General features: G+C 40.7%; 1 protein-coding gene across 3 annotated transcripts; it reads left to right on the plus strand.

Moving 5' to 3' along the window:
• Positions 1 to 27999, plus strand: LOC103750492 (cytochrome P450 4V2). 3 transcript variants are annotated; one of them, XM_029556376.1, is made up of 12 exons: positions 1 to 1334; positions 1516 to 1813; positions 4990 to 5102; positions 7037 to 7122; positions 8202 to 8392; positions 8766 to 8835; positions 11197 to 11323; positions 13347 to 13529; positions 22968 to 23070; positions 25443 to 25577; positions 25672 to 25851; positions 26702 to 27999. In XM_029556376.1, exons 2-12 carry the CDS (start codon positions 1609 to 1611, stop codon positions 26872 to 26874), a joined length of 1566 nt encoding a protein of 521 aa, XP_029412236.1. In that variant the 5' UTR covers positions 1 to 1334; positions 1516 to 1608; the 3' UTR covers positions 26875 to 27999. The 3 variants fall into 3 exon arrangements, with proteins under 3 accessions (XP_029412236.1, XP_008851826.1, XP_029412237.1); XM_029556377.1 differs by lacking the exon at positions 1 to 1334 and adding an exon at positions 4222 to 4268 and having other exon boundaries at positions 1686 to 1813; XM_008853604.2 differs by having other exon boundaries at positions 1 to 1813.

A 27999-nucleotide genomic window follows, 5' to 3' on the forward strand; every position in this document is an offset into this window, starting at 1 on the left:
ACATACACAGTGCGGCATATTACTATTATATATTAATATCATGATAATGTAACACGTCACTTGCTTTGTTTTGCTCTTTCATTTCATATTTTATGAACCTCTCTTCATGTCAGTGCATACAGACATCTTTCAAAAAAGAAGGACTGGAGGGGGGTTGGTGAGATGACTCAGGTGCCTATCACCAAGCAGTGACCTGAGTTTGATTTCACCTGACCCACAAGGTCGGTGGCAAGAGCTGATTCCCAGAAGTTGTCCTCTGATCTCCACATGACCACAGACATAGATTCACACATACATACATACATAAATAACTAAATAATTTTAATGATACTGGAGAAAAGCCTTAGGTGTGTTTTCTCCACAACAGAGAGGCTGTGGACAACTGTAAAACAATAAGATCAATTGAGAAAAATAAGACTACAAGACATTCTTCCCACTTCTGTTTTACTTGGCTCTAGTGTGCAAGGGACCTTTGACTGGGAAAGGAGTACTACTAGCCCCATGCCCTCGGTAGATAAGATGTATCAAGTGTGGAAAAGGAAAGGGGTCTGCGCTGGGCCCCTGTGACCGGCAGGTAGGAAACAGTCCCTGGGAGGCCTTCTCTGGTCTTTGCCTTCTGCAAGCTTGGTGGTTTGTTGGTCATTTTGTCTGCTGTCGTTTCCTTACCAAATTCATAGCATCCTTTCTGTGGTCCTCTTCGGCTCTGAAACCTTTACTCTCCATCTCCTGCGTTTCCAGTTTGTTCTCTCAGGTTCTAGCTTTCTTTGGCCTTGTGGAATACTTTGGGAAATAAGCAGACTGCAACCTCATTTAGAGTCAGTGTCTCAATAGATCAGCTGACTCTGACAGGCCGGCTCCCCTAAGGCGGTGTCAGCCAAATTCCTCTACATCAAGGGAAGGTGGCTACTGCTCCTGACCTTGAAGCAGAAGCCAGGGTGTGACCCACCCCCTGGGCAGTCAGTCCCGCCCCAGCACAGCATCCCTACAGGTTGCACAGGAGGAGTGAATTTAGAATTCCAAAGATTGAATTTTGACCTAGCTGACTCTTCATTTCCATTTTCAAACGGACTGTTTACAATAGAAATCCGTTCACGCCCAGCAGGGGTGTTCCATAATCTAAGCACAACCCACTGTGGGTGACCTCCGAGGCTCCCAGAGCTGGTAATGCGAGATTCTAGTTTCTTCTCCATCCCGAAGCTGCCCTAGATGTGACCTCCCGGGTCCTCATTCCACTCCCTGCGCCTTCGAGTGCGTTCTGAACTTCAGAGCTCAGCAGGTTCCAGTCTTTCACTTCCATCCAGCACCCTCATCAAAACAACCCGGGGTGGCGCTTTCTCAGGGAGCCTCGGAGCCTGGAAACCTTGTCCCCAGGGCCGGGCGGTGGCTGGCGGCTGGCTGCAGGGAGTCAGGGCAGCTTGGCTATGTGCTGCAGGAAACCCCCCGGCGGTCTGGGGAGCCCTGGTCCACTCACCCGAGCGCCTGCATCCGGGGAGTCCTGGAACTCCTCCCTCGACCCACGCACTTGAACTCGGAGCCAGAACTCCGGCCGCCGTCCTGCCCCCGGGCTGCTCCAGCCCTGAGCCCTGAGCGAAGAGGGCCCTCGGAGAGATGATCTGGCTGTGGCTGGTCCAGAGGCTGCTGTTTTTGGGCGCGGCGAGCGCCGTGTCCCTGGCCGGCGCCACCCTCCTCCTCAACATTCTGCAGATGGTGGCGAGCTACGCGCGGAAATGGCAGCAGATGCGGCCTATCCCATCCGTGGCCCGCGCCTACCCCTTGGTGGGACACGCGCTGTCCTTGAAGCCTAACAGCACCGGTAAGGGATTGTGTGAGCAGGCCAAAAAGCTGCTGGGTTCCCTGTCCAGCTGGGAAGCCTTATTTAACAGAGGACACCCCCCCAGCCCCCCACCCCACCCCCCTGTTTTGCAACACTTGGAGGGCCAACGTCTCTCAGACCCAATTATATTGTCCTGGAACCCCCAAACTTGAAGCACTGACTGCTAAGAGAAATAAGAATCTGTCCCCATCTAGAGATTAGATTCCCAATGCTGTGTAATTTCCACCCTGGCACTTCCCAAATGCTTTCAAACTTAGTGCCACTTTCCTTTGTCTTCCAGTTAGGAAAACAGCAGACCAGAGATGTATTTTGAGACTCCCACCACCTTAGGCAGACCTTTGTATGGCTTGACCATTTTTCACTTTCATTCAGTCTTGATCTTCTCACTGTGTAGCACTTCTGAGGAAGTATCACAAGTAAGCTTTGCTGTCCAGGCCTTGAGGCAAATGTATACATGGCAAATTTCAAAAGCTTTATTTTTAGGTACTGACTTTTAAAAATTGAAATCATCTTTTTAAAAGATATCTTATGCAAAACTTATGCTTTGTTGGTAGGGAACATCACTTTAAGTTAGAAAGCTGTCTAACTTAGCTGCTTTCTGCTTAGGGGTGGTTAATTAGATGTTAGCATTTCATTTCTGTGGTTTCAGCTTTAGGTTAGGACTTAAACCAGGCCCTGACTTTCCCACCACCTCTTCCTCAATTTGCTATTCATGCATTTTATTTTTGTATCACTTCTGGAGGTGTAATTACATGAAGATTCTCAGGAAGTTCTCGTTTTTCTTATGCAATTATTTTGCACATTTGGCTCAGCACAAGTGCATTATCACAAGGTTGGATTTTTGTGAAAGTATTGTACATGTGGATAAGAACATCCTCAAGGAATGAGGAGATCTGTATCCATGAAAGAGCTAGAAACCTCAGCCCATTCAGCATCTACAAATCACTATTGTATTTTTTGAGCTATCTCATCTTCAGACTTGGGCTGTCTGTTGTGGTGCTGCAGACACTAGCAGTCATGAACTTAGGTGCCTACAATTACAATGATGGCAATGTGTGCTTATATTTTGGTTTTTGAATCATTTTTATGAACATGGTTCTTCTGCTCACACGTGTCATTAATATGCCTGTGTGTTTAGGATTGCAAAAGTATCTGTGCTTATTCTATTGCACGAAGTGGTCTCTGAGGTGTTCTCATGTTTTAGTAAGGGTTTTCAAGTAAATTTCCTTCTAAAAGGATTTTATTTTACTTTATTATTATTATTGTATGTGTATGAGTGTATTGTCTTCATGTGTGTAAGTGCACCCGTGTCGTGCAAGTGCAATGCCTGCAGAGGTCGGAAGAGGGTGTTAGATTCCCCTGGAACTGGAATTATGGACAGTTATTAGCTGCCATGTGGGCACAGGGAATCAAACCCTGGTCCTTTGCAAGATCAGTCAGTGCTCTTAACTGCTGAGTCATCTCTCCAGCTCCTTTTAATAGGATTTAAAAAAATTTTTTTTTCTATAATTATATTTTCAAGATTTTAGCCTTTCATGATGATAGATTTTAGACATCTTTCGTTTTCTTAATTTCACCACTTGTAATTATAAATGATGGAGTTTGGATTGCATTTTGGAGATGATAATTCAAGAATCCCCTCCCCAACTTTACTCTTAGAATGTCTCATCATATTTTGGGGAAATTCCAAGGATCAAAATCTTTAGTGACTACTTGGAGCTGGTTAGACTCCTTAGAGTAGTTCTCCGTGGAGTGACTTTCTGAGTGAGGAGAATGAGAGTATACTGCCACTGACAAAGGCACATTTTATTCCATGATTTGAGGAATGAGAAAACTGTTGCTTAATTTCCAGTTGTGAAACTGACTTATTTGCTAAATTATTAAAAGCTCTCTAAGTTGAGAGTTTTTGTTGTTGTCCTTGTTTCATTTGAAGAAGTAAGTGTATTTCAGAATTATTTTAAGCTTTAAATTTTAATGATGACCAAGTTTCTTGATCACCATCTAGAATGTTCTTGTTTACCATAAGTCTTTTCATTGTCAGTCAAGCATTTACTGCTTTGTATCCAGCACTGAGCTTCCCAACTTTGGGGCTATCAGAATATGCTAAGATACAGTCTCTGCTCTGAGTTGCACTGGCCCTTCATTCTGTGGCCAATGTCCAAATTTATGTCTTGATCTCACTGTGAGTGTTGCATGTGGCCTATACTCTGATCTCATGCCTTTGCAGCCCCGTGGGGCCCAATTTTTGGATCACAGATTCAGATGTCCCATCTGTCTGTCACACAAGACCAAGGCAGACAGATGCTAATGTGAAGCAGAACGTTTTGTCACTGGTGACTTGGTACAGCCCGCCGTTTTTTTAAGCCGTTTTTTTATTTAACTCACAGGTGGTGGTAAGCCACCCAGTGTGAGTGCTGGGAACTGAACTTCACTGGTGAGTCATCTCTTCAGCCCCTATTTTTAAAAGTTTAAAAATTAAAGGACCAAAAATTATGTTACTGCATATAGTGTGTATGTGTGTGTATGTGTGTATGTGTGTGTGTTTATGTGTGCTGATGTCTAAGCACGCTCTTGCCCTGGCACATATGTGGAGGTCAAAGGACAAGTTTCAAGAGTCAGTTCTCTCTTTCTGCCACGTAGCTCTCAGGGATCAAACTCTATTGGCAATAGAAACCTTTACTGGCTGAGCCATTGTGCCAGCCCTTTCCCTGCAATTTTGACAATGCATTTTATCCAAGAGACATTGGGAGTCTCTTGTCCCAGTGTGGTATGGTAGTTAAGATGTTATGTTCTGGAAACTTGGTATGAAGCCAGACTCTACCATTTCTTAGCTCTATGGCATTGATCACTGATTTACTAAAACTGTACATCTTGGCACATCAGATCCTAATTTAATTATATCCTCTTGTAATTGTCCTTTTATAGCTTACATCATTGTTATATTTATTTGAAATAGCAAATACGATTTTTAAATAATTTTACAGGATGTTGCAAAACTCATGAAGCTCCCAAGTCCTCTTTGCCAGTTCCTTTAATGGTAATATATCATTATCATGTACTTTGTGTATTTGCTGAAAGGAGATAAAGAATACAGCACAGGACAGTGAACAAATTCCTATGTCAACTAAATGTTAAATGAAATCTTTTTCTCCCAGAGTTTTTTCAGCAGTTAATTCAGTACACAGAAGAATACCGGTATCTGCCACTGATTAAACTTTGGATTGGACCAGTGCCGATGGTAACTCTTTATAAGGCAGAAACTGTGGAGGTGGGTGTGTGGTAAATGTGTTAGAAACTTCACTGTATTCTATAGCATGAGAATTTCATCAAAGTGCATGTAATGATTATGTCCTTGAATTTTATTTAAGTCTGTCCAAAGAGCATTTCATTCATATTTTAGGGCATGTAGATTCCATTTGATGATTTCTGGATGTAGTTGGAATCCTGGAGAGGATAACTCCATATAACTGTGTATATTATTTATTAGGTCTTGATATATTTTCTCTCCTTTTGTTACTCTCGTTTGTGTGTGTGTGTGTGTGTGTATGTGTGTGTGTGTGTGTGTGTGTGCTCGTGTGTGTGTGTTCTATACCGGGGCATAAGCAGGGTTTACTGAGTTATAGACAAGTGCTTCTCCATTCCGCAACACCCATAGCTCCTTTTTTTAAAGATTTATTTTTATTTTTATTTATGTGTGTGTGTGTGTGTGTGTGTTCATGTGTGTGTGTTCTATACCGGGGACTAAGCAGGGTTTACTGCATGTTAGACAAGTGCTTCTCCATTACCCAATAGCCGTAGCTCCTTTTTCATTTTCTGATTTTGAGACACTGACTTGCCTAAGTTGGCCTTGAACTCATTCTATAGTCCCAGGCTGACTTTGAACTTATTTTTGATTCTCCTGCCTCAGCCTCCTTCCTGGTAGCTGATGTAGCAACAGTATGCCACCAAGCTTGGCTCACCAGACACAGATTTAAGAGCCCAAACTATATGACTAATAAAATAGGGGTGTTTCCATCAAGGTGTACAGTTGTATATAGGTAATAAATTTAATATTGTCCATTTAAAAGAGAATTAATTTCCATACTATCGAAATCAGTCCTCCTAACACTTCTATTCCAAGTATTTATTATGTATTAGGTCACTGGAGAAACTGTTGTGATATAAAGATAAAAGGATTTGGGTTAGAGAATAAAAATGAGATAAACAGCTTTTTAAATTTAAATATTTTACGCATTATTTTTATTTTATGTCTATGAGTGTATTGCCTGCATATATGTAAACCCGTGTCCTGCAGTGCCTACAGAGGTCAGAAGAGGGCAATCGGATTCTCTAGAACTGGAGTTATGGATGGTTGTTAGACACCTTATGGGTGCTGGGAACCGAACACTAAAACGGCCAGTGCTCTTAACCACTGGGCCATCTTTCCAGCCCAAACAGAGCTTTTCTTTGTGTAACAAAATTAAATACAGAATTTCTCAGTTCACGGACATGTCTTTCATGTTACTGTGGTGGAAATGATGAAATTTCTCTTGGTCCTTACTCCAGACCCTGAGTCAGAGAAGATAGTCAGGGTACCAGGCATGGGATTTCTATCACTGTAGATCTAATAGAATTAGGTTTGGTATTTGTAGGCAGAGATCTTCCCAGAGTGGAAGACTGGAGCGAGAAGCTTGGAAAGTAATCTGTGCTCAGTCCTTGAGGCTCATCCCTTCTCTCCACTTCACTCTAGGCAATCTGATCACACTCAGGCCTCCTAGGGGTGGTTATATACACAGACATGCATATCTCCAGCTGAAGCCTAAACTCTGAGCTTTCAGAACATAGCAACCTGAATGTGTCAAAGCCACCATCCCTGCAAAGAGCTCATGATTTCCATCTCTCCAGATATGTCGTGCTCCAGATCTGCCTCCCACCTTCTTCTCTCCCCCCATCCTCACTAAATATCTCCACTTGGTTCTTAATTTAGTGCAAGAACCAGGGAACTATGTCTTCCTTTTCTTCAGCTCCATTTACCCCCAAACTCAAATGACAACTATATGTTCAAAATTCTGATAAGATTTCTTTGAGGCACAGTAATGAAATGAGCCAAAGAGAAAACTGTTGTGAGATGCTGATCTGAGAAGGAGACAAGTCCTGGTTAGGAAACCTATAAATGCAGTTGTTCTAATATCTGACTCTCTCATATTTTATTTCTCTTCTTAGAAAATTTTGACAAGTTCAAAGCAAATTGATAAATCAAGTATGTACAAGTTCCTAGAGCCATGGCTCGGCTTGGGGCTGCTTACAAGGTAGGTCAGTGTCTATTTGCAAAGCCGTCTGGTAGAAATACTGCATTATTTGCTTAGATTATCTCAGAAACTAACACAAGGCAGTTTTCAGGATGGAGGAGAGTTTGGATACAAAGGCCTGGCTAACAGTGGGATTTGACACATAGAATCCAGGTGTATAGCTAGCTCCAGCCATGGCATTCAATAGACATACTCTAGCCAGTTGCTCCAATTATTAGAGTTAGGACTTAATAAGCTTAATAAGCTATCTAAGTTCAGTAAAGCAAAAGAGAAAAGGCAGGTAGCTTCAGATAAGTCCATTAAGCACAGTGACCTCAACCTTGATGGTTGACCTCTGAGAGGACTCAGCCAGGAAAAGGCAAGACCTTTGTAAGGTCCTTTGCAGGATTCAAACAACAGAAATTAAGGTCAAGTCATGTGGGCATCTAAAGAACAAGGCTTTGATGAGGGGAGAAAAAACTAATTTCCAGAAACTTAGAAATGGACTAAAAATTCTCAACTTTTTCTATTTTATGAAACCTGTTTTAACTATTAATGTCCAAAAGATCTACATTGTGGAAGTATGTATAAATAGCATATGTGTCACAGAGCTGAAGAAATGGCTCAGCAGCTAAGAGAACTGACTGATTTTGCAGAGGACCCAATTCAATTCCCAGCACTTACATAGTGGCTAACAGACATCTGTAACTAACTCCAGTTCCAGGGCATTCAATGCCCTCTTCTGACCTCCATGGGCATTGCATGACATGCAGGCAATATACTCATACACATAAAATAAAAATAAATAAAATATTTTAAAATTAAAAAATATTAGCCAGGTGTGGTGGCACACACCTTTAATCCCAGCACTTGGGAGGCAGAGGCAGGCAGATCTTTGTGAGTTCGAGGCCAGCCTGGTCTACATAGTGAGTTCCAGGACAGCTGGGGCTACAAGAAGACCCTGTCTCAAAAAAGACAAAAAAAAAAAAGTAAATAAATATTACATAGAAACCTATTTTTCTTTCTAATCAAGTCACATGTAAGATGAAGCTGCTTGGAATTTTGTTGACTTAACTTAAAATGATGTGTTGTTCTTGTAGTACTGGAAGCAAGTGGCGCTCCAGGAGAAAAATGTTAACACCAACTTTCCATTTTACAATTCTGGATGATTTCTTAGATGTCATGAATGAACAAGCAAATATATTGGTTAAGAAGCTTGAAAGCCACGTTAATCAAGATGCATTTAACTGCTTTTTTTACGTCACTCTTTGTGCCTTAGATATAATCTGTGGTAAGTCTGATTGCTTTATATCTAAAGTTATGCTGTAGAAATAAAATAGCTTAAAAAGAAAATAAAATTCCATTGGGAAGACAAAGTAGGGGTTTGGAAGGGACATGGATTATTCAGGGTGAGGCTACTGATAAATTAGCTCCCCAGGAAGCAGTAACCAGTCCTAGGGGGATGAACAGAGTAGTCTGTAGCCTTGCCTGCAAGGTCAAAAGGCAGAAGGACAGGGACAGGAAGTAGTAGGAGGAGAAGCTACTAGAAGAAAAAGCAAAGTAAGCTAGAACAGCATTTGTCAGTTTTTCAGTGCCCCCCACTATGCAGTAAACACAAGATAACTGCATGAATTCAACGGTGTTCTCTCACTTATATTTTATAGAAACAGCCATGGGGAAGAACATTGGTGCTCAAAGCAACAATGATTCTGAGTATGTCCGCACAGTATATAGGTAAGTGAAAGTCTTTTAATTATTTTAAAAATTATTATTGATTTAGGCTTTAAAAATTCTTGCCAATCACTTCCATCTGTGTGATATAAACAGTGTTATTTAACGAAACATTAAACCCAAAATTAACTTCATAGGGCTAGAGAGATGGCTCAGCAGTTAAGAGCATTGGCTGTCCTTGCAGAGGACATGGGTTTGATTCCCAGCACCTTCGTGGTGGCTAACAACCATCCATAACTCCAATTCCAGAGGAATACAACATTCTCTTCTGACTTCCGTGTCCATTGTATGACACAGGTGAACTTACACACATGCAGCCAATATACTCGTACACATAAGGGGCTGGAGAGATGGCTCAGTGATTAAATCATTGGCTGCTCTTGCAGGGGACTCAGGTTCAGTTCTCAGCACACACATGGCAGCTAACAGCTGTCTGTAAGTTCAGTTCCAGTTCCAGGGGAATCCTATGTCCTCTTCTGACCTCTTCAGGTATTGAATGACATGGGTGCACTTATATACATGCAAGCAGTGCAACATAAAATAAAACTAATAAAATATTTTTTAAAAGTTAACCTCATAACATAGGCATCCATTTTTGCAGTAGAGGGATGGTTATATAAATTATGGCACATCTACAGATGCTGCAGAAAATGCTTTTGAGACAAGAGTCTCGCTATGTAGTTCTGCCTGTCCTGAAACTCACTATGTAGATGAGGCTAGTCTTGATCTCACAGAGATCCACCTGCCTCTGCTTCTCCAGTGCTGGGATTAAAGATGTGCACCACCACACCCAGCCTCCATGCTACAGAAATTTAAATTTATTTTCTAATATGCTGAGATTGCATCATGATACTGAATGACAAAAGAAAGATATAAACAATTTTTATTATATGACATATGGAGAAAACCCCCGAGAACTGTATCAGACTGTTAGCAACTATTATTGTTGTATACCCATCTTTTTCTTTTCTATTGAAATTTTTGTTATTGCTTATTTTTCTTTCCCATATTTTATGCATTGACTGGGTGTTGTTTTTGTTATTGAAGCAAATTTTTCTTTATTTAGCTATTAAAATGCATAGCTAGGATGTGTTTAGAAATATTCTTTCTTAATGTCTACTTCTCATTTAGTTTCATTTTAATAAATATTTATTCAACATAATGCCCACTTCTCATTTAGTTTCATTTTAATAAATATTTATTCAACATCTGTGGTCTGCCAGACATCCCACAAGGTACCAAGTAGTTTTTAAATTGGTACACACAAGAGAATAGCATGAGACAGAGGCATCAAGACAAGAAATGCAAACATAGGCATTATAATACTTGCTAAGGAAAAAAAGATCAAATTGATAGCAGATTCAAAACAGGAATGTGCTCTACAGACACAGTGGTCATGAAAAGCCTCTTTAAATAACTGACATCTAAACTGTCTTAAAGGAGGCTGAGAAGAGTTCTATTTTCTGCCCTGTCACTGTAAATGAGGGAAGTGCTGAGAACAGACATGTGACAGATTGCCATTTAATTTGCGCTTTTTTATAGAAGGATTTTTTTTTTTTTTGGTCTTTTGAGACAAGGTCTCCCTGTAGCCCCAGCTGTTCTGGAACTCACTATTTAAACCAGGCTGGTTTTGAACTCACAGAGATCTGCCTGCCTCTGTCTCTGGAGTGCTGGGATTAAAGGCGGGTGCCACCACGCCTGGCTTAATTGTTTCTTTTTTTATTTTTTATTTTTTATTTTTTTTATTTTTAGGATTTTAGTGAGCGATCCAGGTAATTTCTGTAATCCACAACAAAACTATTATGGACTAATTGTTTCTTTTTTAAAGATTACATTTATTTATTTATTCTGTTTATGTCATGACGTGTTTGTGGAGGTCAGAGGACAGTTTGCAGGAGCCAGTTCTTGCCTTCCATTATGTGAGTCTCAAGGATCAAGCTCAGCTCTTTAGGCTTGGTGGCCATTTTGTTGGCTCCTGAGTTGCTTCTTTAAGTCTTCAGAGGGGTGATGGAATAAGTAGGCAGAACTTAAAGAGAGGCATATTTTATCTTAATCTTTGTTACAAATGTCCTAGGTATTCTTGGAAAGTTATGAACTCACCCTGTAGAAACATATGGATTAACCAGAGGTCCTCTATATATGGTGGACTTTTCATTCCTCTAATGAATCCATTATTTGTTTAAGCTTTGAGTGGGATGTGTAATAGTTTGTTCCTTTACTGTTTTGCAATAAGTGTGGAGCTCTATTAGCCATGAAGACTAATTATTATCATTTCCGTGTATTACCTTCATCAAAACCAAACATCAAGTAGTTGATCAATAAATAAACATTTCTGATATAAAAGAGATGCTATCCTGTTTATAGAATGAGTGACATGATACATCGAAGAATGAAGATGCCCTGGTTTTGGCTTGATCTTTGGTACCTTATGTTTAAAGAAGGACGGGAACACAAACGGGGACTTAAGCGCCTACATACTTTTACCAACAGCGTAAGTACTTTTTTGTGGTCATGTATATAAAACATGAAATTCAGTGGCATTAAATGCATTCACAGTGTTGTGTAGTAATTCTTACTTTCCAGTTCTAGAACATTTTCAAGTTAATAATTTTTAAGTTCTTTTTTAAATATACCCTAATGTAGTATCACGGAGCATGTATCCAATAAAAGTAAATTGAATCATAATGCAAAAATGCTCAATACTATGTTTAAATTATATATTCACCTACCATCAATGAAGTGTTTGTTAAGCACCAAACACTGTGCCCAGTGTTGGAAATTGAGCAATGTGTAAGGCAGCATGCTTCCTACCGTAATGGAGGTTAGTCTGTCAGGGGAGGTTGTTTGTAACAAATAACTACAGAATGTTATATAGACAATGAAAACTGATTAACAAATAGGGTTCTAGATGAAAGGAGAAAGGGACAGAGACCAGTATGTAAGAGTCTTCTGAGAGATGTTTAGAGCAGCCAGTAGTTTTCAAAGGAAACACTCATCTAAAGTGGCACCAATTTTCATTCAGTGAAAATTAAATAGATAACTGTTTTATTTCCAAACTGAAAAATAAACTGAGATTTTGTTTTAAACATAAGATAGTAATCTTTGGGTCAAAGATATATTTATGACAAAGTAAGATTTGGTTGAAAATACACATCAAATGCAATTTAAGTGTTCTAGAAACACTCTTAAAGGATATTCTTTGTTGGCTGTAACTTTTGGTTAAAGTGCATTGAGATTATGTCCTCATGGTTAGACAACCCCTGCCATTGACATATCACATGGTTAATAAGTCATTAGATGGTAAATGAGGGAAATGTGGCCTGGAGAGGTCCACATATAGTCACCAGATAGCGGGAAAATTAGAAGCAGGCCCTGTTTTACAATTGCATTTTCCTGAAATTGCATCCATTAGCAGCAGTATCCATAACTAATGAACACTGGACTGCATTGACAATGTCATTCATTTTATAAATATTGAAATATACAGATTGAGACCTAAATGCTGTAAGTTCCACAAAGAGTAGAAGAAAACACAGTATTTTGCTCCCAAGTTGTTTAGAGTCTACTCATTCAAGCCCTTTCATTGGAGGATCACTTGGTTACCCAACAGGGAAAAGAAATTACATATAACCATATCAGATTTATGGGCTGTTGTTTTTTTAATTCAGTTGACAAATGTGTAATGGACATTCTTAAAATGCTTGCCAGGGCTCTCAATTTGTGGAATAAGTCAATACGCAATGACAGATTCATGGCATGTGGATGGTGGCTTTTGAGAAGTGGGAGAAAGACACTGAATTGCAAATACAAAGCAATGTCAGAGGATAAGTGAAGTGGAGAAAAGTGGAAGAAAATTAAGAGCATAGTGACTATGTTAGGGGCCCGGGTAGAAGTGAACAGGGAAGATTTCTTGTGTAGCTGTCAACAGATACCTGAGTAGGAGGGTTCCAGTCACAGAAACACTCAAGGTCAGAATGTTCTAGACTTAAGGAAGAGCAAGCATGCAGGGAGAACTGGCTCATTAATCTGTGGTTTCCTTTCTCCAACACAAGATGCAGTTATCAAGAGTGATCTCTAACTTGTATACTCATAGCTACTGTGTTCTCTCTGCCACTTAAGCTCTTCCTCACTGGTTCATTCACGTCTCTAGAGTACTGTTTAATAGACGACAGCTCTAGTCCCATGTTAGAAAGATGACAATAGTACCTGAAAATTATGAGTTTGTCTGATACTAAATTTGCTTTTAATAATTTCCCCAAATGACTCCCTCAGTGTTGACAGGAGCTTTTTCGCAAGGGCCTACATTATCGTTGAAATAGAAAGACTAGGAAAAGTTTGGGAAAAAATAAGTTGAAGTAGCATGCTTTCATAGGAAAATGTGTCCTTAGGCCTCATCAAAACTGCAAACAAAAGTAAGTTATTTACTTGTTTTGACTCTGACCCAGGGCCTTGTGCTTGCTAGGAAAACACTGTCACTGAGCTAAAAACAAAAATCCCCGTTTTCAATCGTACAGGTTATTGCTGAACGAGCCAATGAAATGAAGGCAGAAGACTGTTCAGGCGCTGACAGGGGCCCTGTCCCTTCCAAAAACAAACGCAAGGCTTTCCTTGACTTGCTTCTAAGTGTGACTGATGAAGAAGAAAACAGGTTAAGTCCTGAAGATATTCGAGAAGAAGTTGACACCTTCATGTTTGAGGTAATTTGTGTTGCCAGGGCTGGCACAAAAGCACAATTCTCATCTCAAATAGGATAATAGATAGCTTATTCTAGAGCCAAATGAGTGACCATGTTCCAGGAATACAGATTTAGTCACCACAAATCCATGTTCCAGCCTGGAAGCAATTTCATGAAGTTTTTATAGTAACAGAACAAAGAAAGTTATAAGTTAAGGCACTTTTCAGATGCATTGGTGCAAACATCAAGTACAGAGTTACAACAAAACAGAAACCTCAGCTATACACCTCAGATACTGTCTGGTGACACTCAGCCTTTTGATTGGTGGAAGCTAAGATTTTGTTAAGTCAATACATTACAAACGTTTTTTTATCTGTTAGTTCTAGGATGTTAGGTCAGACACAGAGTTGGTCAGGAATGGCTATTTAAGGGCTAAAGACAGCCTAAGATAAATTGTAATTGGGCTCTAGACCTGCAACATTACAAAATTTCCACAATCATTGGAGTTCTAATCAGTTGACCAACTTTGCAGGAGGTTCAATTTGAAGATGCAAGTTTTGTTCTGGAAACTTACATTCACACCAGGTTACTTTCAGTATCCTTAGCAAATTCCATTGTTAAGGATGTAGGTGAGTGGTAGAGTACCTGCTTAGCTGCACAAGTATCTGGGTTTCATCCTCAGCACTGCAAAAACAAACAAGCAAAACAACAGCAACATAATAGGACCTGAAAGTTGGCTCAGGGGGGAAGAGTGCCATGCCTGGGGACTTGAGTTAGGTTCAAGGAACCCCCATGGTGGTAGAAGGAGAGAACTGACTCTGACAAGTGGCAGTTGTCCTCTAACTTCCACATGTATACCATGCCATTTGTACACACACATAAAATAGATAAATTGAATTAAAGATATCCCCAAATTCCAATACCTTTTAGAATCTTTAGCATAAACTTGCAAAAATAATGAAGACACTCCCAGGCCTAGCTGGGGCAGCACAGTCTGAGCAGCAGTCAAAAGCCCAGTGAGTTCCCCAGGTCCCAGCCTTCCCCCTCTCTCCCCACCACCCCACACTCACAGGTATAGATCTCCTAAGTATCTGCCTGCCATCCCAGCTCCCCAACACTATGGAACCCAAGGGAGTCTGTGGCCACAAGACCAAATGTCAAGCACCATTTAGCTGGTCCACAACCTGACAACTTGGGGTAACAGCAAACAAAGATTCAAGCACCCACTCAACGAAGGTGAGATCAGATATCCATACCAAGAAACACCACCAAAGACAAAATTCCAGATGCTTAGGGTCCCATTGCCAAAGCAGACAACATAAATAATCAAGACAGTATGTTTTTTTCCAGAAATTAGCATACTAGTACATCATATTGTTTCCTGGGAAAAACAACTTAGTTGATGCACAAGATAATTTCAAAATAGTAATTATAAATATGTTTAAGGAACTCCAAGGGGATATGGAAAAAAGACTGAATAAAATCATGAAAAATTAATCAAATGCTATAGTAAGTTAGTATAACTGGAAAAATCTTAATATTATCAGAAATTATAAAGTTTGAGAATTTCTAGTTTGATTTCCCTCTTTAGAAAAAAGATTTTGGCCAGGCTTAGATAACAGCAGTAGACATATTTTTCTCTTATGAAAATCTAAGGTTCACTAGACTTTTCCCAAGTCATGCTGCCAAAACTTGTTCTCGGTTCTCCCTATTGCTTCACGCTTCCTTTTAACCTCCCAAACCCCAAGTCCATTTCAGTCTTTTTCACTCCTAAGTCTGGTGCTTAGCTACTGCTAGGAGATGCTCTAACTAAGGAGTGCTACGGAGAGTGCAGTTAGTTTGTGATTCTAATGGGATTTCAATAGTTTTAAAAATACTAGCAAATATACTTTAACATTATATTGATACTGCAAAGAGTAGAGCTTTCTGGATGTGGCTTGCAAAATAAAGGTTTCAGAAAGCCCTATGATGTAGGAACATGGGGAATGTGAAATGCAAGCGAGTTTTCAGCAATTCAGTGTGTGCTGAGCGTTGTGTTGGCTGCCTGCCTCCAGCTGTCTGGGTGCACTGCAGTGTTCCTATCTTCTTTTAAAATTTGTGTTTCATTTTTAACAGGTGACTTGGAGTACAATGGGATGTTTTGCTGCATGTACATATTGGGGGATGAGCAAATCAGATTAACTAATATGTTCATCACCTTCATGTATTTCTGTTTTCTAAGTGAGAACTTGTGAATTTACTTTTAGCAATTTTGGACTATATAGTATATTCTAATTAACTATAGTCACTAAACTGTGCTACAGATCCCAGGAGCTGAAATTTTGTGGTCTTTGAACATCTCTCCTTTGACTCCGTACCTTCTCCTCTCCCCAGCTACCCTCCGGTAACCACCATGCCACTCTTTATGTCTCAAAATTCAACTTCCCCAGCCACTTTCTGCACTCTCAACATCTATGCGTTAAATTCTTTTAGTTTCTGCATCCTGCTGAGATCATGTAGTATTTTTGTCTCATTTCTCACAGTATCTTCCAAATATACCCGTTATTACAAATAACAGAAGTTCCTAGCTTTATAAGAGACTATATAATATTTCATTATGTATATCCTACAATTTTTAAAAAATGACCATAAAATAAAAAAAATACAAAACAACAACAACACAAAGCTGGTCACCTGCTGATGGGCATGTCAGTTGTGCAAGTCACAGATTCAATGCAGTTCTCATCAAGGTTTCAATGGTTGTTTTTTGAGAAGAGGAAAACTAATCATAGAATTCATGTGAAACCACAAAACACACTGAGGGCCAAAGTGATCTTGAGCAAAGAAGAATAAAGGCATCATATTGCCTCATTTCAAAATACACCACAAAGCTATGGTACTCAGACAAAGTGGTTGTGGCAAGAATACACAATGGGGAGTCTTCAATAAATCGTGCTTGGAAAGTATAAACAGTCACATGCAGAAGGATAAAATTGGGCCCTTATCTCACTACTTACACAAAAATCAACTCAAAATGAATTAAAGATGTTAAGACTTGAAACTGTAAAATTAGTGAAAATGGTATTGCATCATCCATTCTCTGCAGAGTAAGGCTCTGTGACACTCTAGAGCGAGAGTCTGAGACCTGAGTCTCCTTCCTGGTCTGTGCTGTATAATCAAATGAACACCTCCAATCTTTCCAGCTCTCACTGTTAAAGAGAGATGTGGACCGAATCATTGGTTTTAGTTTTCCTTTTTTGGGCTAGGGACAGGGTAGCCCAGTAGATTACTTGCTGTGTGTGTGTGTGTGTGTGTGTGTGTGTGTGTATCTGGGTTCAATCTCTGATCAAACAACTATCTTAAGCAACCTTTGAAATAGAACACATCTGAAAAAAATCTTAAGAAAAAAAAAGTAAACATCTGAATTAGCTAAAAGGTAGAGAAGTGTTAAGTGTGTGGGTTCTGGGGCAAAATCCTAGATCTACTGCATTCTAGAATCGTGGCCTCAAGCCTTTCACTTAGCCTTTCTGGCCCATTAGGTTCTGGTACTTTTTTCCCTTTTGGTGATAGGGGTTGAACCCAGGGCCTTGTGCATACTTAACAAGTGGTCTCCACTGAGGTGCACCACTGGCCCTGTATTCTTATTTTACTCACACAGGCTTTGTGGAATAGCTATGATGATTAGATTTTTTTTTTTTAAGTACATAGAGAATCATGACGGGTACAGAGGAGGAATACAACAAATATAAGACATTATTTCACATTGCTGTACCAAGATCTTATATCTGGGGATAAGAGTTTGCCTATGCTTTTACATTTTACCCATGCTCTTACACAGCCACACACACACACATACATACTCATACTACACAATAACCACATGCACATGAGTATATGTATACATGCACAATTCACACATCTAGTTCCAATCAATAACCATTCTTCCCCTTTAGTAAAAACAACCAAACTAATCTTTTTCTCAAGGCTCTAACATTCTTTCTTTGAAATTTTGATGCTGGTCTTCTTTGCATTGAGTTGGAGGTTGTGCTAGATAGATTCAGCTGTCAACTTGACACACCTGGGAAGAGGGAACCTCAACTGGGGAATTTCCTCTATCATAATGGCCTGTGGGCCATGTCTCTGAGGCAGTTTTTTGATTATTGAATGATGTGAGAGGGTGCAGGCCAGTGTGGGTGGAGCCACCCCCAGGCAGGTAGTCCTGGGCTGTATAAGAAATGTAGCTGAGCACGGGCCAGGTGAACAAGCAAGGAAGCAACCTTCCTCCATGGTCTGTTTAACTCCTTCCTCCAGGTTCCTGCTCTGGCTTCTCTTCATGGTGAACTGTGATGGGACATATAAAGCAAACAAATCCTTTCCTCCCCAAATTGGTTTTGATTAGAATGCTTTATCACTGCAATAGAAATCTAGCTAGAGCAGAAGTCTACCATGTACAGCCATAATACTGTGCATTCTCTGTGAACTGGATGCAGATGGTTAACAGCAGTCCTTTGATGCCCCAGGCTTCAGCCATTAGAGTGTTAAGGCTGTGACCCCTCCCTCTCCCACCAATGGGCTTTTGTAAATTCTGCTTTATGTCTTTCTCCCAACAAAGGAAACTCAGACTTCTACACATTTGGGTCAGACTTACACTCATAAATTCAAGAAAAGTTATTATGCTATTTAGCAAGACAAATGCTTCCTTACTTTCTAGGAAACAGAGCCAAAAAGAACTAGATCATGTCTGAAGTTCAGAGTAGCTTCCATAAAGGAATTACAAGTATAAGCAAATGAGATATTAGTGCTACAGACTTGTAGACTACATTTTTTAAAAATTATTTTTATTGAATTTTTGTAATTTTCACAATTTGATAATTTAGGTACCCATATATATTTATATACATTGTAAATATATAATAGGGCCTATAGAGACTAATTTGTGTCTCCAACCAAATATCCTTCATTGTGGGTCCATCCACTAGAGCCTGGTTAACCTACCAAGAGTTGCATTCTTGAAAGAGGCTGTCTCTGCTCCTCCCAGCAGTCATCTGTTGCTACGGTTTCCTTAGGAAGGGTTGGGCGTCTTACCCACTTTCTCATGCCTATGCTGGGATTTTTCTGGTTTGAGCTTTCATGGGACTTGTGTATGCTGTTGCCATTACTGTGAGTTCATATGAGTAACTGAGCAGCTGTCTGGAAAACTGTTTCCTTGGGGTCATCCACCACCTCTGACTCTTACAATCTTTCTGCTCTCTCTTCCATAATGATCTCTGAGCCTTGGGAGGCAGAAGCTTGATATAGTTGTTCTATTCAGGGATAAGCACTGCAGCTTCTTGTTTTCCGCACTTGGGCCAGATGTGGGTTTCTGTGTTAATCATTATCTGTTGTATTAGGAAATTTCTCTGGTGATAGTTGTCAGATGCATTAATCTCTAGGTATAAAATAAGTCATTAAGAGTCATTTTCATATAATAACTATTTAGTAAAAATTTAGTATTAGGTTCTCTTTTATGTCCTGTGATCTGACTAGCCTCAGGCTCCTAAGCCTGATAGCAATGCCAGATATGGACTCCATCCTAGGAAGTGGACCTTAAATTAATTAAAGAGTAGTTAGTTATTCACATACTATTTGTACCACTATTGCACCAGAGGGAATATCCTGCCAGATCAGTTGTTATTATAGTTCACAGGATTCCCAGCTGGGTAAGGTTGATGATTATTTTTCCCTTCCAGTAGGTCGCATACATAGTATCCTCCAGCACTATGAATACTAGCCAGTAGAGATGAGGTTCTGAAGTCAGCACTATCTTGATTTCTCCTTGTTTGTTCTACATCTCATATATGTAGTATCTTCCACAATAGGGTCTTACCATCCAGTTCTGTTGGGTAACCAAGAGCAAAGGCATTGGCCAATGTTGTTTGAGGGTCTATGGAACCCCTGGTCAACAGCTTCTTTCCTAGCATTGAAGGTTTTTATTTGTTCTTTTTTTTTCCCCCCATTAGCCTATGATTCTAGAAAGGGAAATTTCTCCCTGTTATAGGATAACTCCTTTTAATCTCTTTTTATGAAGTATATGTATATACTTTAAGAAGCTTCTATAGTGGTTGATTTCCATGTGGCTTTTTCTAAATGCTTTTAGATTTACTTATTCTTCCCCATACTCCCTTCTCTGCTCTGCCCTCCCATTCCCCACCCAATTTAACCCTTCCTAGTCCAATGTTCCCCTTCTCCTTTCATATCACTGCATCCTACCACCCTTCCCAAGAAGCCTCCCCCTTTCCCACACACCCATGAACATTCATTAATTTCATCACCTCTCTGAATTTTCAAATTGAAACATACATATCTAAGATTTCAAAGCTAACATCCAGCTATGAGAGGTAACATGTGACATTTGTCTTTCTGCAGGCTACATATTTTATTTTATTTTTTAACTTTAAAAATAGTGTATTGAGAATTTCATACATGCATATAATATGTTTCGATCCCTCCAACTCCTCCCATATCACCCTGTCACTTTTTTTCTGATAACTTCATGTACTCTTTCTTTTGGTGGGGAGAGCTTTTTCTACTCTAACATTACCCCTCTGAAAAGGTCACCCTAAAATCTTTTAGGGGTTAGATAAGAGCTCCCAAATACTTTTGACATTTTTGGCCTTTAGAACAGAATGTGTTGCTAAAAGGCCAAAGGACATTTTGACTTTTAGCTAAGAAACTGGCTATTTTTCTTTGGGGTCTTTTTACCCTAACTGCCTAGCCAATTCCTACCTCCTATGTTTATCACACCATTCTCTGAAGAGGTTGCCCATATTGCTCATAGGCAATTGGGACACAGACTGCTCTGGCTTCTTCCATGTTGAACAGGGAGGGACACAGGGTGAGGCAATTGGGATACCCCTTCAGTGGGTCTATTTAAAACACTCCCAAATTGCATAACTCTTACCTGTAGGGAGAAAAGAAAGTCCTTGACTGGTGCCTAGGAGATGTGAAGAAGTAAAGGCCAGAGTAGTTAGCATTATAAGTTCTAGACAGGGAACCAGAAAAAAGTCAGAACAGGACAGATTTCAAATGTTCTTATCAGAGTCCATTGGAATTTCTTGACTAGAGCTTCCCAAAGCATCCCTCTATTGGGTTCCTCCTCATTTTTCTTTTGTCTGTCAAGATTGGACTCGAGACTGATGGACTCAGGATTTGTTTTCAGGCATTTTGATAGCTGTTGGTGTCGGAAGTTCCGACACGTGGGGAGGGAAAAAGAGAGATCCTCGGAGCCAGCCGATAATCTGTTTTTCCCCTTGGGGCTGAGCGGGATGGTGAGAGCCCGGCTCAAAAGGAGCACACAGAGCCAGGTGCCGAGTCAGAGCAGGAACACGCTTTATTGCAGCAGGCACAGGTATTTAAAGGCAAAATCTCATGGCGGGAAGTTTGAGCCATGAGTGACAGTTGCTTCTGGTGTCTGGGACCTATGGGCTGAGGGGCCACTCCCTCTGTACGCCAGGAATGAGGCAGGATGGTGAGAGCCCGGCTCAAAAGGAGCACACAGAGCCAGGTGCCGAGTCAGAGCAGGAACACGCTTTATTGCAGCAGGCACAGGTATTTAAAGGCAAAATCTCATGGCGGGAAGTTTGAGCCATGAGTGACAGTTGCTTCTGGTGTCTGGGACCTATGGGCTGAGGGGCCACTCCCTCTGTACGCCAGGAATGAGGCAGGGCCAGGTGGAGCCAATCCTATGCTGGCGCTGAGTTTTCCCATCCCTCCCCCTTTACCTGTGCCGGGAGCCATCTTGGCGAGAATCGAAAGTGACCGGACATGTGGGCCGACTCTAGGTCAGGCTGCGGAAGTGCTCCAGAACTCATAGGCCCAGGGTGTGGCTGCACTCAGGCAGCCCCGACATCTCCCCCTCTTGTTTTTATATCCCTAATGTCTGGGAATTGTAATCCCTGAACTCTTTTTTTTTTAATTATTATTTTTATTTTATGTGTATGTGTATATTGCCTGCATGTAGGTAAGTGCACTCATGTTGTGCAATGCCTGAAGAGGACAGAAGAGGGCATTGGATCCCCTGGAACTGGAGATTGTGGCAGCTGTTAGCCTCCATGAGGATGCTGGGATTTGAACCCAGGTCTTCTGCAAGAACAGTCAAGTGTTCTTAACTGCTGAGCCATCTCTCCAGCCCCAATCCCCTGAACTCTTAAAAGATATACTGATCACTTTAATCTTTAGTTATACTTTCCTTTTGGGTTTAAGTCCATAGAGTTGGCCCAAATAAACCAATTTATTTTTACCCTTAAGGTCGTTTGAGGATCTTTTCCTCAGGGGTCACATGGGCTTGGGAGGAGCCTCTGGCTCCATTTTAAAAATTGCCAAACAATTCAATTTAGCAGGTGCTTTATAAAACAAGAACTTTGGTGATTTCTGCCTAAAGAATGAAATATTATAATGAGCACATATAAAGGGAAAATGGAAAAAGAATTATTCTATAGAAAAGATAGCTTTTCTCCCCTTTTGTCCTAAAAGTCCCATTCCTTAAGTTACAATTACTGACATATATTTTTTCAATGAAACATTCATTACTTGTGTGTGTCTGGAAACACCCAGGGTGATGAGGCGAGAAGACAAGAGGCCAAAGCCTAAAGCTCTGAGGGGTGGAGCCTGAGGCTGTCCAAGACTTTACTTGACTCCTTGCCACAGATCACGCCCCAGTTTTACTGGGGAAGACTGTGGGTCCTTTATAATCAGGCCTTCTAGGGTCTGTGCTTATTTTCACCTCTTTAGGGGAGTTACTTAATATTTTTTAATCTTTAAAATATGAATCATAGTAATAAGTTTGAAAATTAGTTTTATTCATTTCTACAAAATACTTAGCATGTTGCCTAAAACTTGTCAAGTACTAAATTGGTTATTAGTTAATTCCCTGAGGGGAAAAGACATGCTCAGGAACCCCCACCCTCACACACACCTTCTCAGGTATTCAGCACCAACAAGGGAAGCCTACCTTACTTGGGGGAGAATGGAGAAGTACAGAGCACAAAGCTTGGCATAGGATAGTGAGGAATTTGTTCTTATTGAAAAGGATGGCCCTGTCACTAATCCAACCTGTTGCTTCAAGGTGCGCAGCACTCCAAAGACCTCTATGTATGACCTCTGCTGTTAAAGGATTGTGTGTGTGTGTCCGGGAGGGGGGTTCTTTTGTTTTGTTTTGAGAAAGGGTTGGCCTTTAGCTTAGTATGTAGTTCAGATGGCATCAAACTTGGAGCAGTCCTCCTGCCTCAGCCTCCTCCCAAGTGCTGAGGTTATAGGCGTGTGCCACCCCCGACCCCAGCAAAGAGACTGTTGAATATGTTTGTTTTTCACCAAGATGAGGAGCTGCCCTAAAGTGTTCCTGTATTACAGATACATTGCAGCTGGCAGAGAGGAGCTAATCCAACAATGTGGTCATGACTAATCTCAACAGAACTCTGCTTTATCACTTTTGTTTCCTTTATAGGGTCATGATACAACTGCAGCTGCAATAAACTGGTCCTTATATCTATTGGGTTCATATCCAGAAGTCCAGAAAAAAGTAGACAATGAACTGGATGAAGTGTTCGGTATGTTTGACCCTTTGACTAGGAGATGCTGAGGGTCCCCCTAACAGAGCTCATTTCTGTTCACTAAGGATGCCACTGTCATAAACAGGAAGGCCCCTCAATATGGCCTCTTCCTGCACCTGTCTTCTGGAAAAGGACTAGTGCATTTGCTTGCAGGCGTGTGACTGTCCTGGACTAGAAGCTGGGATGAGTGAGTCAATGAGATTGTCTTCAAGGGTTCAAGGGTGTCATATACAAAACAGACAGGTACCTGGCTTTGAGTCATGGGCTGTGTCTTTGAGTGACATGAAGAAGCTGCTGTGTGGGAGCACAGGGCATAGATGGAGCTACTTCTGAGGGTGAAAGGAAAGCTGTCTCATATGACTGAATCTGACCCTAAGTGAGAGCAGAGATGGTGATGCTGCTAGGGATCCTTTCTTTTAAACAAGCACTGTGGAGTAGTCCTCAGCTGACACCAGGAGGGCTGTCCCAGAGCCCCAGACACATTCTTTCTCTCTCTCTCTCTCTCTCTCTCTCTCTCTCTCTCTCTCTCTCTCTCTCTGTCATCTTTATCCTGTCAGGTTTTGTCTCCTTGATTGATGTTCATCATGCTTATCTTCAGGGTGAGAAGGAAAGGGGGCTATGGGGGTAAAGAATGTGTTTCCTATGCTTATAATTGGAATGCTAAATATATTCTTTCATGGTTCTAGAACCTGGAAGTCAAAATCTGTATTTCTGAGCCAAGATCAGCTGCATTTTCAGAAAAGTCCATTCCTTTTCTTTTAAACATCTTCCAGCTGCCAGCATTCCTTGGCGGATGGGCACATCACTTAGATCTCTACCTGTGTCTTCACATTGTTGCTTCTTTATGTGTATGTGGGGTGGGGGGAAGGATAGGTGTATATCTCTCTTATATGAATAATTGTAATAGCATTTAAGGATCACCCAGATAAACCAGAGTAATCTCCAAATTTTAATATCCTTAATGTAATTACATTGTGAAGATCAAGTTTTCTAAAATAAGGCTCCAAGCTACAGAATCTGACATTTTAGGAACCCATAATCAGTCTACCACAAGAGGAAGTGATCAGTGTTGCTTCTTTAAAAGCATGGGTCACATGACTCTCCATAGTTGGAAAGAGAAAAGAAAAAGTTTAGCTTGGCCAGTGAGCAGTATGGTATCCTGGGAAGTTTCATGAAGAAAGAAGTCGAGAAAGAAAAATAAAGACAAAAAGTTGGAAGGGAAGAGAATTCTGGAAATAAAGGAACCAAATGAAGAGTGGAGACAAGTGGAATTTTCTGGTTTGGAGGACAATGGTGGCTAATGAAAGACAGAACTGGGAATATCTAGTAGAAAACAGAATTGACAGATGAGGATAGAAGGCAGGTTTGCACCCAGCTCCTCAGAGGAATAGGGTTTCATAGCCAGGAGGCAAGACCTCACCTCTCAGAGTGGGGCCCTTTGCTCCATTTCTACAGCCTGCTCACTGCCTTCACACTGACTTCAGCTTCTCTTCGAATGCTTTGGTGGGTGAATTTGCCCACTGAGAGCTGGTAAGTTCTTTCAGAATAGGTTCATGTTCTTAGTACCCTCTATGATTTTACCTTACTGCTGGTTTCAAAAGGCTTCCAAATCACACATGCTTAGCATCACCATCACGGTTGAATCCTGGTGCTTCTCCCGTGCTCCCTTTCAGTGCAACAGCGACCCTCACATTTTTGAGCTACTAATCTTTGTGTTCTAAGTCAAGTATCAGCATCTTTTGTCACTGCGTTTCTGAAATTGGGGCAAGCATCACAGAACATAGAATTAAAAGTTTTGTTAATGAAATGTACAATTCATTGGCCCTTAGTGTATTCATGATGCACAATTGTCATTTCTACCTTCTCTAATATATTTTCAGCACCCCCAAAGGAATCAGGAACTGTTAAACAGTCACTCATCTCTCGTTCCCTTCTCCCCACAATTACCATCTTACTGTCTGTCTCTACAAATGAAATTATATACTATGTCACCTTTGTCTTTTTTTAAAAATTATTTTATTTATCAATTTTATTTTTGCGTATGAGTGTATTGCCTGCACGTATGTAAGTGCACCCATGTCATGCAATGCCGTGTAAGTGCACCCATGTCATGCAATGCCTGGAGGTCAGAAGAGGGCATCAGACCACCTGGAACTGGAGTTACAGACAGTTGTTAGCTGCCATGTGGGTGCTGGGAACCAACCCAGGTCTTCTGCAAGAGCAGTCAGTGCTCTTAACCACTGAGCCATCTCTCTAGGCTCATCATCTTTGCCTTTTAAATGTGGTTTCATTCACTGTATTAAAATCTGGACATTGTCTTGGCTCATATGGTTTCTTTCACTTTCATTTTATATATTTACTTTAATCAGGAAAGTCCCATCGCCCTGCCACCTTGGAAGACCTGAAGAAACTGAAATATCTGGACTGTGTCATTAAGGAGACACTTCGCCTTTTTCCTTCAGTGCCTTTATTTGCCCGGAGTCTCAGTGAAGATTGTGAAGTTGGTGAGCATCCTTCAGTGAGAGAACGGGGAGGCTGACTGTTGTTTCTCATGTCTGCCTTGCTCCAGTCTCCTGACATGTTGCTCCCTCTTGGCAGCGGGTTACAGAGTGTCCAAAGGCACAGAAGCTGTCATCATTCCCTATGCATTGCACCGAGACCCCAGGTACTTCCCAGACCCTGAGGAATTCCAGCCGGAACGGTTCTTTCCTGAGAATGCCCAAGGACGCCATCCGTACGCCTATGTGCCCTTCTCTGCTGGACCCAGAAACTGCATAGGTTTGTATGCATGCAAGTGGGTTGGACCCTTCAGGTCCGTTTGACAGATTCATCACAAGGATTTCTTTGAGAAATGATGTGACATTACTCACATGCAATACCTTTAAAAAAGGTTTCTGTTTTCCTTCACATTATATGATAGTTTTAAAATGTTATTGGGAGGGGCTGAAGAGATAGCTCAGTTGGTACTATGCATGAGGTCCCAAGTTTCATTCCTAGAACCCATGTAAAACTGGGCACTGTAGTGTGCACCTATAACCCCAGTGCTGGAGAGGCAGAAACAGATGGATCTCGACAGTAAGAAAGTACTGCAGATTAAGTGGTTTAAATAATGGACATTAATTTATTCACAGTTCAGCAGACTGGTCTTTCAGTGGAGTTGTTTTCTGAGGTCTCTCTCTCATTCTCTCTCTTTCACTTATAAATGTCAGTCTTCTGTTTGTGTAATTGTTATCAATTATCTCTCTCTCGGGTCATATTAGGAATTACCCTAATGTCCTCATTTAACTTAGTTAAATTTAACCCCTTAATGTCAGTTTTTAAAATTTAAAGGTCCTATGTCTAAATCAATTCGTAGTGGTTGTTTGAATCCATAGATATGAGACCTATAGATTCAGAGGGCCCATTAACTGCTGAAGTCAAGGTTGCTTGACCACCACAGTTAATCAGACTCACATGGGATCACACTGAACACTACAGAATCGTTCACTGTAGTGCCTTGGGGGATTTTGATTCTTCTCTGGCCTATGGGAAAATATATTGAATGACTTATTTCTGCAATGCAGCTTCTTATTTCTCACTTTTGACATGCTTCTATAATCAGAGTGGTGATATTTACATTCACTTGAAGGTCAGAAGTTTGCTGTGATGGAGGAAAAGACTATTCTTGCCTGTGTCTTGAGGCATTTTTGGGTAGAATCCAAGCAGAAGAGAGAAGAACTTGCCCTGTCAGGAGATTTGATTCTTCGGCCAAATAATGGCATCTGGATCAAGTTGAAGAGGAGACATGCAAATGAATCCTAACTTCATCTTCAGACTGTGCCCTCATCATGAAGCTTACCCCGTAAGAAGCATGGTGTTTACAATTTGTAGATCCTAAGTTGGATAGTCTGAATCCCCAGACCTAACATTTTTCTTATATACACTGATCCTGGGATCCAGGCCATCCTGGAGAGTTTTAGTCATAGATGCCGTGTTGCACCTGCACCATGGTCTGGAACGTACTGTTATTTGAGCCAATGCCAACATACACATATAACAAAGGTTCTAACAGAGGGAACCTTGGGCCTGTTAAATTTCATTTAACAGATTCAAAAGAGATCCTTCAATTGAGACATCAGAATTAAGAAAATATTTTTGTTGACTTGGAGATATGTATCATAGCATTTAAAACTGTTGAGTAATTAAGTCTTTTGATATAATGGGCTTAAATTTTCAAGTTTTATTAGTGTCATCAATTATGAAAATAGTAATTGCTATAGCACCTTTAGATTTTATAATGAAAATCAGGTCCCTTACACACGAGACTGAGGTTCTGATCCAGTCTCCTTTGGACTGTGTACTTAAGAGTCTTCTGTGCATTCTTTGTAGAGTCACAGTCACCTTTATGTACAATATGTTATTTGGAAGAGATACCACTTAGTAATTTCCAAGCTCTCACAGTGCTCATATGGTGAATTAATGGGTTTGGAACTGGAGGAGCCATAGAACTGATCTGCTTAATACCCCCTTCTATTACGAGAAGAGGGATTCAATCAAGAGCACAGCTACTCTTTGGGGCACCACGGGAGTAGATAAGGAACCTCTCCATTCCCATTATGATATACGTCCTCATACAATATGCTTCGGCTCTATGGAACTCAGGACTATGACTGAATGTGTTAGAACTCAGGACTCCTGCCCATGGTACAGACATGTTGCTTTGAAATTCTTCCGCCTTTAGGTGAAAAAAGAAGCTGCTCTATATTTTGTGTGTAGTGATATCCCACTTGGTATAGGTCCAGAGATCTAATTAATTCAGCCCCATAGAACATACCTACCAACCTGATAACTGATATGCATTCTTTGAATTTTAATTTGGTACATAATACCACCATTCCTTGTACAATGACTTTCAGAAATTAACTTTAATAAATAATTTTAACAAGA

The sequence above is a fragment of the Nannospalax galili genome, unplaced genomic scaffold (genome assembly GCF_000622305.1).
Source record: "Nannospalax galili isolate Female #2095 unplaced genomic scaffold, S.galili_v1.0 scaffold46, whole genome shotgun sequence".
Classification (NCBI taxonomy): domain Eukaryota; kingdom Metazoa; phylum Chordata; class Mammalia; order Rodentia; family Spalacidae; genus Nannospalax; species Nannospalax galili.